Source organism: Paramormyrops kingsleyae, chromosome 2, assembly GCF_048594095.1.
Source record: "Paramormyrops kingsleyae isolate MSU_618 chromosome 2, PKINGS_0.4, whole genome shotgun sequence".
In the NCBI taxonomy this organism is placed as follows: Eukaryota; Metazoa; Chordata; class Actinopteri; order Osteoglossiformes; family Mormyridae; genus Paramormyrops; species Paramormyrops kingsleyae.
In genome coordinates, this window is record NC_132798.1 from 33,489,911 (window position 1) to 33,507,233 (window position 17,323).

Below are 17,323 nucleotides of genomic sequence, written 5' to 3' on the forward strand. Positions count from 1 at the left end.
ATATCGATGGCTGCTTGGGATGATTGCATCCCAATCACATTTAGTCACACTCCATTGGACTGAAAGTTTCCACTCTTTGGCCCAGCGAGACCACTGGGTATGTTAAGAGATTTAGTGAAATGGTGGAGTACCCCCCCCCCCCCCCGCCACCCCTCCATAAGGCAGAATGCTCGCCAAGCTTGTACCTGTAGGACAGTAGACTCCTGGAAGGCCAATGTGCAACAGATTTTCCTGCTTAGATACACTTACTAAACCTGGTAATTAGCTGATTTAACATGTTTGAGCAGGGAAACCGGCAAACTGTAAACTGCCCCTCCAGGATCATAGTTGGGGAACCCTGTCATATGCTCTACCATAATTCGAGGTTGTATGTGTTTTGTAATTGATGGCTGCAATTTTCATTATGCATTGTGTGAGCATAGGATAGACACTAGGGGTGTATGGCACACAAAAATCACGGTTTGGTACATACCTTGGTTATGAAGTCACGGTTCGGTACGTGCCTCAGTTTTGAAGTCACGGTTCGGTACGTACCTCAGTTTTGAAGTCACGGTTCGGTACGTGCCTCAGTTTTGAAGTCACGGTTCGGTACGTGCCTCAGTTTTGAAGTCACGGTTCGGTACGTGCCTCAGTTTTGAAGTCACGGTTCAGTATGTTTTCAGCACAGCGGTGGTAAAAGAAACAAAACATAAATTACATCTTTTTTTTTTAAACACTGGTTTACTGAAATATGACTGTCTTAAATAAGAAGTGTCTGTCCATACTGCTGCAAATATTGTCACAAAAAACAAAGCATAACAAAATAAATATCCATTATGGTGCAGCATTTAAAAAAATATCTGTGCTTTACTTGTATTCACATGAACAACTTCTTGCTTCACATTAGGACGTGCGTGCGTAGTGACGCAGTTCCGCCCCTTTCCGAATGCTGCTCAGGGGAGGAAAACAAACACACAAAGGTTCTGCATTTGTATAATACTGTACCGAACCGAAAGACCCGTAACGACAATTTTCGGTATGAATCCATGTACCGTTGTACCCCTATGGACATGTGAATCCTTTGCTAAAGCTTTGCTGATTTATTTTGTAGGTACCGATCTGCACAGAGAAAGTGTGTATTGGGTCCGTGATGACCCCAAATCAGCAAGCCAGGAGACCGGATGAGGTCCGACCCAAAGAAGAGCTACTTCCTCTTGCTACTGATTTTATCAACCAGTACTACACCTCCATAAAAAGGCAAGTCAGGACTCACACTGGAGTAAGGGAACACAGTGGTGGTAAATTCTTGACTCAGTGTTGTGATGGTGGAGAACTTGAGTTGTCAAAAGTGTTGGTTCTGAACACTTCTGTGGGCAGGTTTGGCTCAAAGGCCCATATGGACCGGCTGGAGGAGGTCACAAAAGAGATCGAGGCTTCTGGGACTTACCAGCTGAAAGACACTGAGCTTATCTATGGTGCTAAGCATGCTTGGAGGAACGCGGCGCGCTGTGTGGGAAGGATCCAGTGGTCCAAACTTCAGGTGAGGAGCAGTTATGATCTTTAATCGCGCTGTGTGGAATCACCACATAAGATCTCATTACTTTCAGTTATTGGTCTATCTTTCCAATTATGTCCAAATAAATTGCAGTATTAAATGAAAGTGCAGAAGTTCAAATTAGTAAATTACTTTGTAATGTTGACCAGAAAATTTTGAGGAACAGTTCCTCCCACATGCTCTCAGTCACTCACAAGGAATGGATAAACCACAGAGAACTCATTGCATTCATTGGTGCTTTTTTCAAATTATTATTTCAAGTTAAATTACAGAATTGAATGAAAGGTGGCAGATGGAACAAATGGTGAATGATTATTTCATGCTGACCAGTATTAATACTGCAGATATTTTTGGGTTATATAAAAGAGCATGTTTTTGTCTTTGCTAGGTCTTTGATGCTAGGGACTGCACGACTGCCCATGGAATGTTTAATTACATCTGTAACCACATCAAGTACGCCACCAACAAAGGCAACCTCAGGTAGGCTTCCATGGGGCTCCTTCTCCCACACACTCCATCTCCCATAGACGATCCCACTGAGGGAGAGAGAGATGTGTGTGTATGTATGTACGTATGTATTTTTTTATTTTTCCCCCTTCCTTCCCCATCAGCTTTCGTTAGCTGACGACCACTGATCCGCCTCATTGGGTCTTATTATACTCCGTAGTGGCTCCATGAACCCGTCTGATTAATTCCTGCTGATTTCCCCAAAGCCTGGGGGCGCTGGCCTTGCCCTGCCTCGCTGTCAGGATACAGGGCACACGTCATGAAGACGGAACAGGGAATGTGAAAGCTGTGAAGATTAAATTTGTGTGGCAGTAGGGGCGGGGGGAGTCATCTTTGCAGTTTGTTTCCTGCATGGCGATATGACCTACTGCCCTGGGAATCGGTTGTTTGCTAATATGGGAGGATATCAAGCGCAGAGCAGAAATTGTAGATCTGCATGAGCATAACTGTTGACAAGCCTCTTGTGCTTGAGATCCTCCCACCCGTCATTTCTATCCATGTTTTATCAATTCATGGTCCACAAGGGCAGGAATATGGACACCCTGTGAAATGGTGACATATGGCAGAAGAACACAAACCAAGCTGAAAAGTCAAATGTGAGACGTGTCCTGAGAGCTCAGCACATCCAAAGCTTTATTTCTTCACTTTTCTATGCATATATTCAGTCAGCAATAAGTAGTTTCTATACCTGGATTTTATGTGAGGAATTGTGCAGATGCTGGGAAGACACGATTACACTGCCCACCTCTCAACCGCTGCTGTTAGTAGCCCGAAGGAAATTCAATTAACAAGTTTGACTCCTGGGTTTTGTGACTGTGTGCTCACGTAAATCTTTCACTATTATGCAATGTATGCTCTATTTGTAGGTCTGCCATTACCATATTTCCTCAGAGGACAGATGGCAAGCACGATTTCCGTATCTGGAACAGCCAGTTAATTCGGTATGCGGGCTACAAACAGCCCGATGGATCCATTTTGGGAGATCCAGCATCCGTTGAATTGACTGAGGTAAACTGTGAGCCTGTCTTGCAGATTGAAGCAACAACATGAATAAAGTTCATGCCTACCTCTCTGCCCAATCCGTCCGTTTTAACACATTTTTTTTCTCTTCTCACAGATCTCCATACAGCAAGGGTGGAAAGCACCAAAGGGACGCTTTGATGTCCTACCCCTACTTCTCCAAGCCAACGGCAATGATCCCGAGCTTTTTGAGATTCCCGATGACCTGGTGATGGAGGTGCCAATCACACATCCCAAGTGAGTCCATCTCAGAGGAGGAAGAAATGTAGACACATAACCATCCATGTCATTTTCTCCGACTGATTTGGGGCTAACGGTGCCTACCATGGATGGATGGATAAACGGCTCCCCCTCAGCACTGCTGACACACATGCTTATGAGCTCTGTGCGGCCATTGGATTAGAGGGACATGCATGCCTATGTGAGGCACTGGTTGCCAAGTCTTAGGCTGGCTGTGTCCCTTGGAACTGTATCAACAGGGCCTGGGGACGCTGCCAGCTTGGCCGTGCAACTGACATGTCTGATGTCGCCCCGTCGCGTGAAATTCTTGCAGCCTTCTGCTGTGGCAGCAGCAGGGACGTGTTCATCAGATTAATGGGGGCTCAGGATCTCCAAAGCAGCTACCAGATGGAACCTAGGCCAGACATTTCTGTGTTTGAAACTCCTACAGATGTCTGAGTGGTTTTGGCCAAAAACCTGCATGTGCTTTCATCAGCTGACCAAATTTAAAGGGGCAGGCTCCTTTTAAAATAATGAATAAATAAATAATAATATATAGACATATTTTCATTCAGGCTGTGTCGTCAGGCCTATTTTTGGGGAGCTTAAAATGGAGCCCCCTTAAAACGTGTTTTTTTAGCTCCCCCAAATGTGTTTTTATTGACTTAAGTCATGAATAGCATGAATAACATTTTATATTATGTATAAGTTTGCCATCACGCCTGCCCTGTATAGACTGAGCTCCCCTATCCATTCATCTTTAACTAAGCCCCTGGTGTCAACACAAACACAAAGTAATCAAACACAAAGAATTTTGTGCGTAGCGACTTGTTAAACTGGTTGTTGTCCATTGGCAGGCTGGGTCACGAAAGATCGCAGTTGGCAGCAAGTTCAAGATGAATGAGTCAACCAAAACGAAACATTTCAAGGTGTTTTATTTGCCACATTTAACAAGTGCAGTGCGATGCCTACTTTTTCAACCGCACACAGTACAAAGAACAGCCAACAGTGTATAAATAAATTAGGAACAGACATTAGATGTGCAGTAAACAAGACTAAATGTCAATTCAAGACTAAATGTCAAGTCGGTAATATTGCAAAAGTTCAGATTTACCTATTGATGGGGAAAGATTGCTATCCACTACATTCAAGAACATTCTGATGCTGTGAGACCACTTACCAGCTTCCATGGTTAAGAACAGCTTGTGGTTTGGGCTTGCTAGCAAACAGAGCAGGATCACATAATTAAACCAGTTTGTTAAAAATGAAATCCGCTTAACTGGGATTAAGGAATCTGTGTACAGGTTAATGATCCATCTTCAAAGTCCAGTATTACAGTTCAAATCTTCATCCAGCGAAGTTGACCTTTCTCCGTTGTACTCATATGCAGGTTTGAGTGGTTTGGAGAGCTGAACCTGAAGTGGTACGGGCTGCCTGCAGTGTCGAACATGCTGCTGGAGATCGGGGGGCTGGAGTTCACTGGCTGCCCCTTCAGCGGCTGGTACATGGGCACAGAGATTGGCGTGCGTGACTTCTGTGATGCTTCTCGCTACAATATCCTTGAGGTACTGCAACCATCGCTGGGGTGACTGACTGCCTTGGCCAGAGAAACCTACAGCTATTTCTCTTATTACTGTCTAGCATCCCAAGAAAACAAATCTCTACCACTGTTGACATATCCCAAAAGCTTCTACCGATCAAATTGTTTATTGTAGGCGAAATGAAAAGCTTTCAGTGTTGACCAAGTAATTGTTTGATGGAGCTGGAACATTGTATTTATTGAGACCCTTGAAATGAAAGTTCAGTACAGGAGGAGTACATTGCAAGACTGAAAATTACTCTTTAAATGGGGGACCAAGTCTCTTCAAAGACTTACTGTTTGGCCTAAGACTTTATGCTCCATTAGCAATCTCTCTTAAACGTAGCATACTGCTAGATTAATTATTGGCCTGCTCAGTGGTTTTATTCATATCGTATCAGTAACTCAATGCATTTGTCCAATTCAGCTGCCTTATTTGATCTTTGAATTAGGGATGCACCGATACCACTTTTTTGGAAAACGAGTACGAGTACGAGTACTTGCATTTCAGTACTCGCCGATACCGATACCGAGTACTTAATAAAAACATGATTTAAATTTTCAGGTAACAGCTTTAGTCATATAATTTAACAAAAAAAACAAGGGACTAGTTTGGAATTAAGAACATTTATTTAAAATGAAAAGCATGTTGTATGCAACATATTACAGAATAAATAATTATAAAAAAAATTTAAACAGTGACAGTGCAACTCAAGTATTTTTTTCAGTTTGTTGTAAACTCTGCTGTAAATGACCGCAAAATGGTGTTGTGTCTCTTTAAATTAATTGTACGTGTTACGTGCATTACACCGTGAGGGGTGGGGTAAAAAAAAGGGTAATCAGTTCATCGGGGAGAAGCGTGAAGATTTCTGTTCTTTCAAAGTACATGGAGAAAATTGAGTTTTTTGGTGAATGCAGTTTGATTCAGCTCAATTTTTAAACTTAGTACCCTTTGGTAAAGCGGAGCGAGGTATGTGAAGCTGACACATGTTGCATTTTTGTACTTTATTTCGAAGTTGTATGGGCTCGCTTTATATGTCATAAGCTCTTCTTATTAATTTTACTGTAAATTATTTCTTTTTTGGTTCTTTGTAAATGTGCACCTTATTTGTGACATTTATTCGATTATTGTTTTTTTTGTGTAGTTTCACGGTGCTACGCAACTAAAGGCTCAACGGCGCTCTGCAAGCGCGAAATAAAGAGAGATAAGCACCCGTCTGAAGCACTGTGTCCCGTTATTTATCGATACCGAAGGGCAGCTACATCTGCCACTTTGGACAACACAAGGGGCATTAATAAACAACTTTGCTATTTAGTGCACAATATTTGAATAAACTAACAAGCACTCGGCACCTGTGATTAACCCCTTAAACGCCACTCAAACATAGACATTTCTTAGACCGTGGTATCGGTCCCCGGTATCGGGGGACTTTTAACGAGTACGAGTACTTTAGAAAATGTGGTATCGAGGCCGATACCAGATACCGGTATCGGTATCGGTGCATCCCTACTTTGAATATTTACTTAAAGCATTAAGCAGGCAGCCAAAGCCAGAATCTTCTAACAGAAAAAAGTATCCTAAATGCATGTTGTGTCATTGAATTCAAATGGCCATTTGGAGAACTTGGTACAATTTGACAGCATCACATTAATTTGCCACTGTAAACCTCACCTGTATTTTTGTGCTGTGTAATGCAGGAAGTGGCACAAAAAATGACTTTAGATACCAGGAAGACTTCATCGCTGTGGAAAGACCAGGCGCTGGTTGAGATAAACATTGCAGTCCTCCACAGTTTCCAGGTGCCGTCATCCCTTCCCAAAACACAGTTGTCTTCATCATTCCCCAGGACCCGAATCAACCACGACTGGTTGATGATAATGTGTGACTGTTTATTTTTCATTTTTCTGAGGTGTCACATAGACAGAAACTGATTCTGAATTGGAAGACTGTTGTTTTTCTGAGAATTTGACATCAGGGAACACACCTGAGATAGAAAGATGTCATGCCGGATTAGAAATAAAAACAATTATGAAACTGCGAAGGCGCATGAAACCCAATCAGGGTGCCACAGTCTTTACGACTGGTTCAATTAAGTCACAACAGCAGACTGAAGTGATGTTTTTTTTTTTACCAGGCTGTGAGATTTTTTGACATACTGGCAAACAGGACATGACGTGGTCCGAAAATCGCAATTTGCGGTGGGAAATGAGTCTCACACCTCAGCCCCCTCATACTCCCGTTTGCCCTGTTCTCTCCCCAGAGCTCCAAAGTGACCATAGTGGATCACCACTCAGCTACCGAATCCTTCATAAAGCACATGGAGAATGAGTTCCGGGTCCGGGGGGGCTGCCCCGGGGACTGGGTGTGGATCGTGCCGCCCATGTCCGGGAGCATCACCCCAGTGTTCCACCAGGAGATGCTGAACTATCGACTGACGCCTTCCTTTGAGTACCAGGTCTGTGGGGAAAACGAGCCCACTGGGAAGCCGTCTTGGGGTTACCCCACACAGGGGCGTTTACAGGAGTAGGGCCACAGGGGCATTGACCCCAGCTGGAATCTGACTGGTCCCCAGAATGCCCTCTCCCCTGTCACTCAGCAATGCAAAACATATCATTGGCTAATAAGGTCGACGTTATGAATTATAGCCCCTACTCACACTGCTGTTTCTTACAGCCCGACCCATGGAACACTCATGTGTGGAAAGGAGTGAATGGAACGCCAACAAAAAAGAGAGCGATTGGCTTCAAGAAGCTGGCAAAGTAAGAGGAGGGAGGGGGGGCAGCATTCTCACCTTCTCCAGATAGGTGCATGCTAAGCATTCCCCTGTCTGTGATCATGGGAGTCCACATGCTTTTTGCATGCTCTTCATCACACCTTTGAACAGAACTGGGCAGCCAGACATGCGCTGCCTCTGCTGGGCTCATTTATCCCGTTTTACCCTCACTTTGAGGTGAAGATGAAGAGCATCAGGTGAGGTGCAGGGGGGACGCAAGTGGAGACAGCGTATCTAACAATGTAATCCACTCGATGATCGCCGAGGGGGGTAATCAGCTCCTCGTTAGGTGCGTTTTTATAGACCTATTACCATGATTGCCCCGAAACATAGAGAGGTAATTACGGTAATTGCGACTGCCATTGCGATTTAGCACAAAATATGGTGCCTGTCTGAGAGCACTTCTGAAGATATGGTGTCCATGAATGGCCTTAAGATGGGGAGGGATGAAGATTTTCAGGCCTTTGCTCCCCCCCCCCCACCACTTACAGCCCACATCACATTCACAGGGCAGTGAAGTTCTCTGCCAAGCTCATGGGTCAAGCCATGGCAAAGAGAGTGAAGTCCACCATACTGTATGCCACAGAAACGGGGAAGTCCCAGGTCTATGCCAAAACCCTATGTGAGATCTTCAAGCACGCCTTTGATGCCAAGGTAACTCCCGCCTTTCGTTTTGTGTTTGTTTCTCTGTGATTTCAGAAAAATTAATGAATGATAAATATACATGCATGTGTGCATGCATACCTGGTAAAACAGCTCTGGGTACAAATAAATATCCACACCACTGACAAATTTCCCAGTGGTATGCTCTGTTGTTTCCCCTCTCCTCCATGAAATGGAACATGAGAGGAGGTTTAACTGAATTTACTCCTCCGAGCATGTTACACTTTTATTTTTTAAAGCAAAATCAGGAAGAACGCTCAGGTGTGAAAATGTGGCCCTTTAAAAAGAAATACCAAGATTAATAGACATTTTTCTGTCATTGAGTTTCCCTGCAGGATGTCAGTTTTGATTTCTGTCATAGAGTAAGGCTGTGATGTGGGAGCGGGGTGTCAAACACAGATGACTGCGCCGAGCATCCATACATCCTCGCATCCATACATCCTCGCATCCTCGCATCCTTACATCCTCGCATCCTCGCATCCTCGTCCAAATGCTGCCGCCTCTGAGCTCAGCATTGCCTGCAGGCGCTCATTTTAGCCAGACCCATGGGTGTGAATTGTGATTGCAGCCAGAAGTGTAAAGCTTGTTATAGTACATATTATGTTGCGTCTGCCTGAAAGGTCAAGTTTTTATATATAACATCTGTCTTTTTGGGCAGATTGTTCATTCAGAAAAGTTTTTGGTTTGCTGTGTGTGTGTATTTGCCTTAAATGGCCTTGCTTAGGGGTACTTCTAGATTCTGTTAGGGGTACAATACATGGTGTCAAAGGGAAAATATAGGAGTTGACAACCGTCCCTGTCATTTTGCTTTTGTGTGCCAGGTGATGTCAATGGATGATTATGATGTCGTGGATCTGGAACATGAAACCTTAGTGATAGTGGTGACCAGTACATTTGGAAATGGAGACCCACCTGAGAACGGAGAGGTACTGAGAGACGGGTTCATTTTCTGCTTCTGTAGCTGTGACCGGTTATATCCCCCTCGTATCAATAGCTTAAAAAAAGCGTATCTACGTCGTGTTGAAAAATATCCATTGAAGAAATGGGCTGGCTGTAAGTTCCTGTTGCTTTTTAGAAATTTGGCGCTGCCTTGATGGAAATGAGACATCCAACCTCCAACACAGAAGACAGAAAGTGAGTCACCATTCCTTTGTTGAAGTCCTCCAACAGTATGGTACAGAGATATTGATGTTATCTTTATCCTCAGTGACATACACTTCCTCGACTGTTTCTCTGCATTGCATATCATTGCACTCTAATTCTCCCCCAATTTGTATTTTTTACACCCAACCAACCCAACGCATCCTTGCAGGAGCTACAAAGTTCGCTTCAACAGTGTCTCCTCGTATTCAGACACACGCAAATCTTCCAGTGATGAACCAGAGCTGAAGGTCAACTTCGAGAGTACTGGTCCTCTCGCCAATGTCAGGTAAATTACCAGAGACTGGCTCTCTGGCATCGATCTGATAGGATGGAGGAGCATGCACATCTCATCAGCAAAATCAGCATGGATCTTACCTTTAATGGCTTAACCCATAACGCGCTTACATTTATGCTGTGTGGGAGGGTAAAGCTACAGATGTCTTCTGTGGGTGTTTTAAGTATGTGGAGCTCCTCTTTGATGCAAAAATTCATTTTGAGGAAGAGGGCCTGAAACGATTTCATGTAAAAAAAAAAAAAAAGAAAAAAAAATAACCAGCATGACACACCGCATATTTACTGCTGTTTGGAGCTTGTAGGAGTCCAAAGGGGAGCCCACATGATTGCTTTTGCCCATTCCGTGCAGGTTCTCTGTGTTTGGCCTTGGCTCCAGGGCCTATCCACACTTCTGTGCCTTTGCCCACGCTGTGGACACGCTGTTTGAGGAGCTCGGTGGGGAGCGCATCCTACGCATGGGAGAGGGGGATGAGCTCTGTGGACAGGAAGAGTCTTTCAGAACATGGGCCAAGAAGGTCTTTAAGGTGGGAGCGGGGGGTATGTGGGGGTCAGTTACACCTGGAGAGGTCACAGTGACCTTGAGATCTTTCTACGAAGATCAAATCAATCATCCTCTTGACTGACGGCTGCAAGTCTTGCCCATAGAGACAGGATAAACGTAGATCCTGCTGGGTCGATGTTTCTAGGTGTCTGTAGATTGATTACATCTCAACAGACAACAGAAAAGTGCCATGCATGGTTTAATCTCACCAAAATCAGTCCCTTGACTTGCCATCTGTTAAAGGCTGCCTGTGACGTTTTCTGCGTTGGTGATGATGTGAACATTGAGAAGGCCAATGACTCGCTAATCAGCAATGACCGCAGCTGGAAGAAGAGCAAGTTCCGCCTCACCTACACTGCTGAGGCTCCGGAGCTGACACAAGGTAAAGGTTGTCTCATTAATGGCTCATACAGAGCATGAATCTGGCTAAATACAAGCATCACACTGCTGCATCAAACTCATCACACTGTGCAGGTTCTGTATGTACTTCCTCCTGATTTATTACCGCTTTTGTTTCTACCCACAGCACTGTACAACATACATAAGAAGAAGGTTTATGGAGCAAAGCTGCTGAAACGACAAAACCTACAAAGTCCTAAATCTGAGTAGGTGGTCCAATCTGTCTTTGATGGGTCATAGTCTTGCACATTAGGCAGAAGTGTGACCGTCACTGAGAAGTTAACACTTGCCTTCTGAATGTCTCCCCCTCCAGTCGTTCCACAATCTTTCTGAAACTCCACACAAATAACCATGACACCCTGAAGTACCACCCTGGAGACCACCTGGGCGTCTTTGCTGGCAACCATGAAGACTTGGTGAACTCACTCATTGAGAAGCTAGAAGATGCTCCACCTGTCAATCAGATTATGAAGGTGGAGTTCTTAGAAGAGAGAAGCACAGCTTTAGGTAATCTGTTTCCTGATATTTGCGGCTGCATGTTTTCCAGATACTTGCATGTATAACATCCTTTCTCAAACTGTGTACTTCCCTGTTTTGTTGGTTTGCTTCCTGACTTGGAGTTTGTGGGTGTACTGTTTTTGCCATGTTTCCTCCAAGTACTCCAGTTTTCTCAGCCCAAAAGCATCTCAAATTTGTGTCTGTAAATTGTTCCTTGTGACAATCTCCCAGCCAGGGTTTGCCCATCCCATTGTTTTGATGGGACTGGCTTCTGATTCACCAAAATCCATACATACGGGTCAGTGTTCTTGGAAGATTAATGTATGCTTTCTTTCTTTCTTTCCTTCTTTCTTTTTTTCTTTCTTTCTTTCTTTCTTTCCTTCTTGTTTTAATGTTCTGTGTTGCTTTATTGTCCTTCCAAGGTGTGATCAGCAACTGGACAGATGAGACTCGTATTCCCCCTTGTACCATCTATCAGGCCTTCAAATATTTCCTGGATATCACAACTCCACCCAGCCCTCTCCTCCTGCAGCAGTTTGCCTCATTGGCCAGCAATGAAAAGCAGAAAAAGAAGCTCGAGCTCCTCAGCAAGGTAGAACCAAAGTGATTCTGGGTAGGGATCGGTGGAGCTTACAGGACCGCTCACAAATCCATGTGACGTGGAAGCTGACTTGTAGTGCCAAATTAATTAATCAAATTTCACCTCAACTACACAAGAGATCCACTGAAGGACACCTCCAGTTTTTCTTGTTTGGTCCATTTCCTTTGTCATATTTCATAGATAATGTGTGTTTTGGTTCAGATGCCGTAACCCACAGACACATTTAATTATGAATCCACCCACAATCAAATATCCATTTCATGAATGTTCTGAAAACGTTCTGAAAAATCATTGTTTATGCTCTGGTATACTCTCAAAGCAAGCTTCTCTGTTGGTTATTTTGGATCTGGCTGTGGATGAGAACAGTCATATCTATAATACTTCCCCAAGGCATTTCAACAAAATGGAAAGCATAGAACTGACTGTCGCTGTCCACAATCCAATATCACCAGGGCTTGCAGGAATATGAGGAGTGGAAATGGTACAACAACGCCACCATGGTGGAGGTTCTGGAGGAGTTCCCCTCCCTTCAGATCCCATCCACACTCCTGCTCACCCAGCTGCCCCTACTGCAGCCACGCTACTACTCAATCAGCTCCTCGCCGGACACCTTCCCTGGGGAGATCCACCTCACAGTGGCTGTGGTGTCTTACCGCACCAGAGGTGAAGGAAACGCTTCAGCCTCATTTTCTCTTAAACCTTAAGCTCTCAGTAAAATGATGTTATTTCAGCTTGTTAAACAGAATATGTTTTAGCAGATGGAAACCCATTTTAAACTGTACTTTTGCTAAATTACCTGAGGAAAGTCATTTTGAACCTCTCAAACGGAGTAGTTTGCTTTTGATTAAAGATCAACATTTGCTTGTAGAGTTTTAATTGATACTTTTATCTAAAGCGACTTGCGCTCTAATCCATTTAAGCAGCTGAATTGTATTTTTATTTATTTATTTTTGGGGAGCAATTTAGGTTAAGTACCTTAACACAACAGCCTTTCATGTTAAGCTCCTAAACGGCTTTACCCCCGACATTGTTACTGCTTGTGTATTTCAAAGGGACGGTAGAGGAACACTGATGTGTAATCATCTCTTGCAGATAGTGAAGGCCCTATTCACCATGGTGTCTGCTCTTCCTGGTTGAACAGGATAGAGGTTGACGAAATGGTCCCATGTTTTGTTAGAGGGTAAGACTATCTTGAAGTTGGATGCATGAAACCATTTATTCTCCATTAGAGTTGCTCTGCAATAAATTTATGACCATGTATTATTTTTTACACACATACCATTGACTAAAGGGTAAATATGGTGGGAGTTGCTCCAAAGATATTAGGCATGAATATTTTAAAGAGTAAGGCATAGTTTTTCCTAATCACTGTAAGCAGTGTGAATATGTGATCAAACATCTGTTCCAGAGCTCCAACCTTCCAGATGCCCAAAGACCCCAAAGCTCCATGTATCCTGATTGGACCAGGAACTGGAATCGCCCCCTTCAGAAGCTTCTGGCAACAGAGGCTGCATGATTTGGAGCAGAGGGGTGGGTCTCGGCTGACCTTAATGTCTTCACACTTGGTCGGGTGTGCCTTGTGGCTTATGCCAATGAGGCCTGTCTGTGTTTTTTACGGTCCAGGGATCACAGCGTGCCCCATGATCCTCGTCTTTGGATGTCGGCAGTCACAAATCGATCACATTTACAAAGAAGAAACGATTCAGGCCAAAAACAAGGGGATATTCAAAGAACTGTACACAGCCTACTCCAGAGAGCCAGGAAAACCAAAGGTAGGAACACAGCTTGGCTAACTTCATCAGCAAGCTGGCCAATTTAGTCTTGCTACTAACAAGGGCATTTGAAAGTCTTCCACGGGTAAAGTTCTAAAGATGACAACTCTCTGTCTCTCTCAGAAATACGTCCAGGATATTCTCCGTGAGCAGCTGTCGGAGACAGTCTACAGCTACCTGAAGGAGCGGGCTGGTCACATCTATGTGTGTGGGGATGTGACCATGGCTGGGGATGTCCTGAAGACCGTCCAGCAGATTGTTAAGCTGCAGGGCAACATGCCTCTGGAGGATGCTGGCTTCTACATCAGCAAATTACGCGTATGGGCTTCCTCTGTTTGAAACCTTCAGGCACAAGGTCAGCACTGATTCTGAGATGTCCTTTTACTATGCACACTGATCTCATTCCAGGACGAAAACCGCTACCATGAAGACATCTTTGGGGTCACCCTGCGCACTTACGAGGTCACCAATAGGCTGAGGTCGGAATCCATCGCTTTCATCGAGGAGAGCAAGAAGGACTCGGATGAGTAAGTTTTCTGCAGCTTCTCGGTTTCATGGGTCAAATTGCTTACTGTCCTGAGGAAATCCCCATTTGTTTCTTGAGGTACCATAGAAGGGAGCCGGTAGTTGTAATCTGAAGAAGCTCCAGCTTTTAGAATGATGCCACAAAATCAGCATGGTAACCATAGAAACTACAGTTTGAAGGGCCTGCATCTAACAGGATTATGGTTTTCCAAGTGGCTCTGTTTTCCACACTCACATTTGGACATTTCATGATAAGAGCTTTTGTACAAGTACTTATCTGTACGGTATAAGCAAGTCCGGGTGGATTGACTCAATGATTGTATAGCATCTAGTGGCTGCTTTTTGTGAGTGTTGGAATAACTACAGCAGCCCATCTTCATTTTATATTTCAGGGTGTTCTGTTCATAGAAATGTGCAGGACCAAGCCAAGTGACCTGGATTGGATCCCTTGAAGGGGAAACTCACGTAAACCAAGCAGCTAGTCAACAATACTGTGCCAAGTTTTATACTGTAAATTATTACCAATGCATTTTTCTACCAGTTATGCTTTGCGATGGTTAGGCAATGCACTTGGTCTGTGGAAATCATTTTCAATGTTATTTTCAGAGGTTGTGGGGTTTTTTTTTCTTCCCCCAAATGCACTTTTTCTTCATTACTTTGAAATTGATTTGCTTTGAAGCACTGTTCCCCCAACCTGCTAGCTGTCTCAGTAACAATGCATGAGAGAGACAGCAGTATGCGGCGTATTCAGTATATTCAATGTTAAATATTTAATGTGAGAATAAATGCCTGGTTGATAAGGTGGAGTATTTTCATGACGCTAACATGGGTGTATCTAAGAGTGGGGTTCCGTTTGTACACACTGCAAAGGAAGCCAGTGCAACTGGTGCTTCCTCTGACATGGCGCAGCAGATATTAAGACAGACGACAACATGGAGAGGCATAACATTGGGTTCCTGATGCTTAGTTTGCTGGCCCCTTTTGCTGCTGCGCCTTAAATAAAGCAAATGGGATTCAGCATCCCTGCTGACAGTCCATCAAAGTGCATGCCTGGTCCCCCCCCCCCCCCCCCACCCAACACTGTCTGTTGCTGTTAGGGGCGTTGATTTTTGAGGATTGGTGTCCAGACTGAGGCTGCATTAAGATGCTAGCCAATAACCACTGTTTCATGAGGGTGAGAAACCCAGGAAGATCAACACCATCACCAGTCATTAACCGTCTGACTTTTTCCTTATGGGGGGGGAAATGCTCTTGGTAACAGTGTGTAAGTATTGCATCATACTAAGACGTCTATAGTGTGCTTATTTGAAAGGCTTTCTTTTGCATTATCTTGACAAACAACCACCGGGTGACACTTAGTATGAAACTGACTGTGTACTTTCTTAGATCACACACGAAATGTCGTCTCACTGAGCTGAGTATATAAGGGAGGGCTGGAAAGCCTCTGGATAGCGTCCTTACTCTCGGGATGCCTCGCCATTGACTGGGAGTGAAGGGACCTCATTCAGTACAGTGACAGAAAATGAAAGGACGTCGCACAGTTCTGTGTATAGCGTCTCAGGCTTTGCTGTCCAGCTATACGAGAGTGGGCGGCCTGCCTCCGCCGCATTCCGGGCGATGACTAAAGCATGTAATTTGCACTGGCATTGCTATCCACCTCACCAGGCCCAGCGGAAACCGGTGGAAAAGACAGGCATGGATCCACGTGGACTGCAAAGCCTCTGCTGATGTCTGTCGGGCCACACCAAACCCGGAGGGGGGGGGGGGGTGCCTGATCCACCTCTTTGTCATGCATGCTTTCTCCTGACCGCCCCCCCCCCCAAGTGTGCTTATCAGAATGTCCAGAGGACTGACTTTTTTTCCTTATGGTTCAGAAGTCACTGCCAGTTCCCCCCACCTCTCCCAGTTAACCACCCCCCTTTAGGGCCCCCTAGTGACCACTCTGCACTGAAATGACCCCCCCGCATGACTCACAGCAGCTCCTCAAACTACCCCCCCCCCCCAACATGTACAAAGATTTTTTTTTTTAATGTAATTTATTATTCATTTTGTACAGTAAAATTACCTCTGAAAGAAAACCAGAAAGAAACAAAGGAAAATCTGGCAGCTTCATTTCCTGTCTATTTCGTTCGGAGTCTTTCCTCATCATCACTTATCGTTTTTCTGGTGGTGAACTTTGAGATGCGAAGCGTCTGCGGCCTCCATTTCTCAGATACGTGCCGACACAAAGCTTCGCCTTTCTGCGAACGGGACCTCTCGGCGGGCAGGCCGTTTACTCTCACAACAAGGAACCTGCGGCACTGTGCGCTTAGCTATTGTTTTTAAAAACAAAATGGCTGCTGTATTGAAATGAGATGGACTGTTTATCTTTCCTCCAGAAACGTCTGATGCATGCAGTACACCAGCTCACTGCTCTTGTCTGGTGGACTGAAAGCTACACCTTTTCTGCAGGCTTTGCGTAAAGCCGGTGAGACCATGTTTTGACCTGTAACTCTGCATATCTCCGGTCTGCCGGTCTTCCCTTCAACCTCTCTGTTACGTTGCCATATTTGTTTTGTATCTCTAAGTCTTTATTTTGTGAGATAAGCCTGGGGGCTGGACTGATCTACAGGAATTTTAAATATGAGCTCCTTCTGCAAGTAGAAAAAAAATACATTTTTAATGGAAGATGTTTTTGGGGCCGAAAAGGAAAATTTAACTGTATGTGGCTTTTACAGAAACATTTATCAACGCATTTGCTTACTGATGATTATTTATTAAACTGCCTAAACTCTGTGATGTAAAGCGTGCAAAAATGTACACAAAGGCAAAGAAGCTGATGAGAACTGAATTATATTACATGGTCTTTCTAAGAATGTATTTTGGTTATATAAATGGGTATTTGTTTGTTCTGCTGGCACAAAAATATATTATAAGGTATTAAATATCCCTTAAATGTGGGAAATTACAGCCGTACTCTGAATGCATGATATATGCTGTGACATTTTAAAGAAGCTGTTTGTCTAATAGCATTGTAGCACTGTATTGTAATTGTATCCATCCCTGGACGATAATGTACATGGGGAATGTTAGTGTTTTGTGTCACTGCTGCTAAAATACGACCGAAATGGCCTCAGACGACACTCCTTTTATCATGGAATCTATCAGGCCTCGTAATTCTCCGTTTAGTGCGTGCTGCAAAACCAACTGGTCATTTACTTAATAAAAAAATTATTTCTATGTCACCAACTTGGTTGATTCATTTTGTCTGTCAG

General features: G+C 44.1%; 1 protein-coding gene and 1 long non-coding RNA gene across 8 annotated transcripts in view; both read left to right on the forward strand.

The window, feature by feature from the left end:
* nos1 (nitric oxide synthase 1 (neuronal)) overlaps window positions 1-14,869 on the forward strand; it is a 68,184-nt gene extending 53,315 nt beyond the window's left edge. For 6 of the 7 annotated variants that reach the window (XM_072709000.1, XM_023828975.2, XM_023828973.2 and 3 more), the window contains 25 exons: window positions 1,091-1,236; window positions 1,357-1,519; window positions 1,923-2,014; window positions 2,908-3,049; window positions 3,159-3,298; window positions 4,671-4,845; window positions 6,558-6,659; window positions 7,121-7,315; window positions 7,534-7,619; window positions 8,143-8,287; window positions 9,118-9,222; window positions 9,372-9,430; window positions 9,609-9,725; window positions 10,083-10,257; window positions 10,518-10,656; window positions 10,801-10,879; window positions 10,987-11,180; window positions 11,594-11,763; window positions 12,225-12,435; window positions 12,865-12,952; window positions 13,181-13,302; window positions 13,396-13,544; window positions 13,668-13,862; window positions 13,953-14,071; window positions 14,462-14,869. In XM_072709000.1, the coding sequence (XP_072565101.1) occupies window positions 1,091-1,236; window positions 1,357-1,519; window positions 1,923-2,014; window positions 2,908-3,049; window positions 3,159-3,298; window positions 4,671-4,845; window positions 6,558-6,659; window positions 7,121-7,315; window positions 7,534-7,619; window positions 8,143-8,287; window positions 9,118-9,222; window positions 9,372-9,430; window positions 9,609-9,725; window positions 10,083-10,257; window positions 10,518-10,656; window positions 10,801-10,879; window positions 10,987-11,180; window positions 11,594-11,763; window positions 12,225-12,435; window positions 12,865-12,952; window positions 13,181-13,302; window positions 13,396-13,544; window positions 13,668-13,862; window positions 13,953-14,071; window positions 14,462-14,477 (3,324 nt within the window). In that variant the 3' untranslated portion in view covers window positions 14,478-14,869. Of the gene's footprint in view, window positions 1-1,090; window positions 1,237-1,356; window positions 1,520-1,922; window positions 2,015-2,907; window positions 3,050-3,158; window positions 3,299-4,670; window positions 4,846-6,557; window positions 6,660-7,120; window positions 7,316-7,533; window positions 7,620-8,142; window positions 8,288-9,117; window positions 9,223-9,371; window positions 9,431-9,608; window positions 9,726-10,082; window positions 10,258-10,517; window positions 10,657-10,800; window positions 10,880-10,986; window positions 11,181-11,593; window positions 11,764-12,224; window positions 12,436-12,864; window positions 12,953-13,180; window positions 13,303-13,395; window positions 13,545-13,667; window positions 13,863-13,952; window positions 14,076-14,461 lie in introns of those variants that run through there. The other variant, XM_072708999.1, reaches the window with a different exon arrangement.
* LOC140587617 (uncharacterized) lies at window positions 5,313-6,081 on the forward strand. The gene is made up of 2 exons (XR_011989269.1): window positions 5,313-5,829; window positions 6,005-6,081. It is a non-coding gene; the product is annotated as an uncharacterized lncRNA (long non-coding RNA).
* Window positions 14,870-17,323: the final 2,454 nt, after the last annotated feature.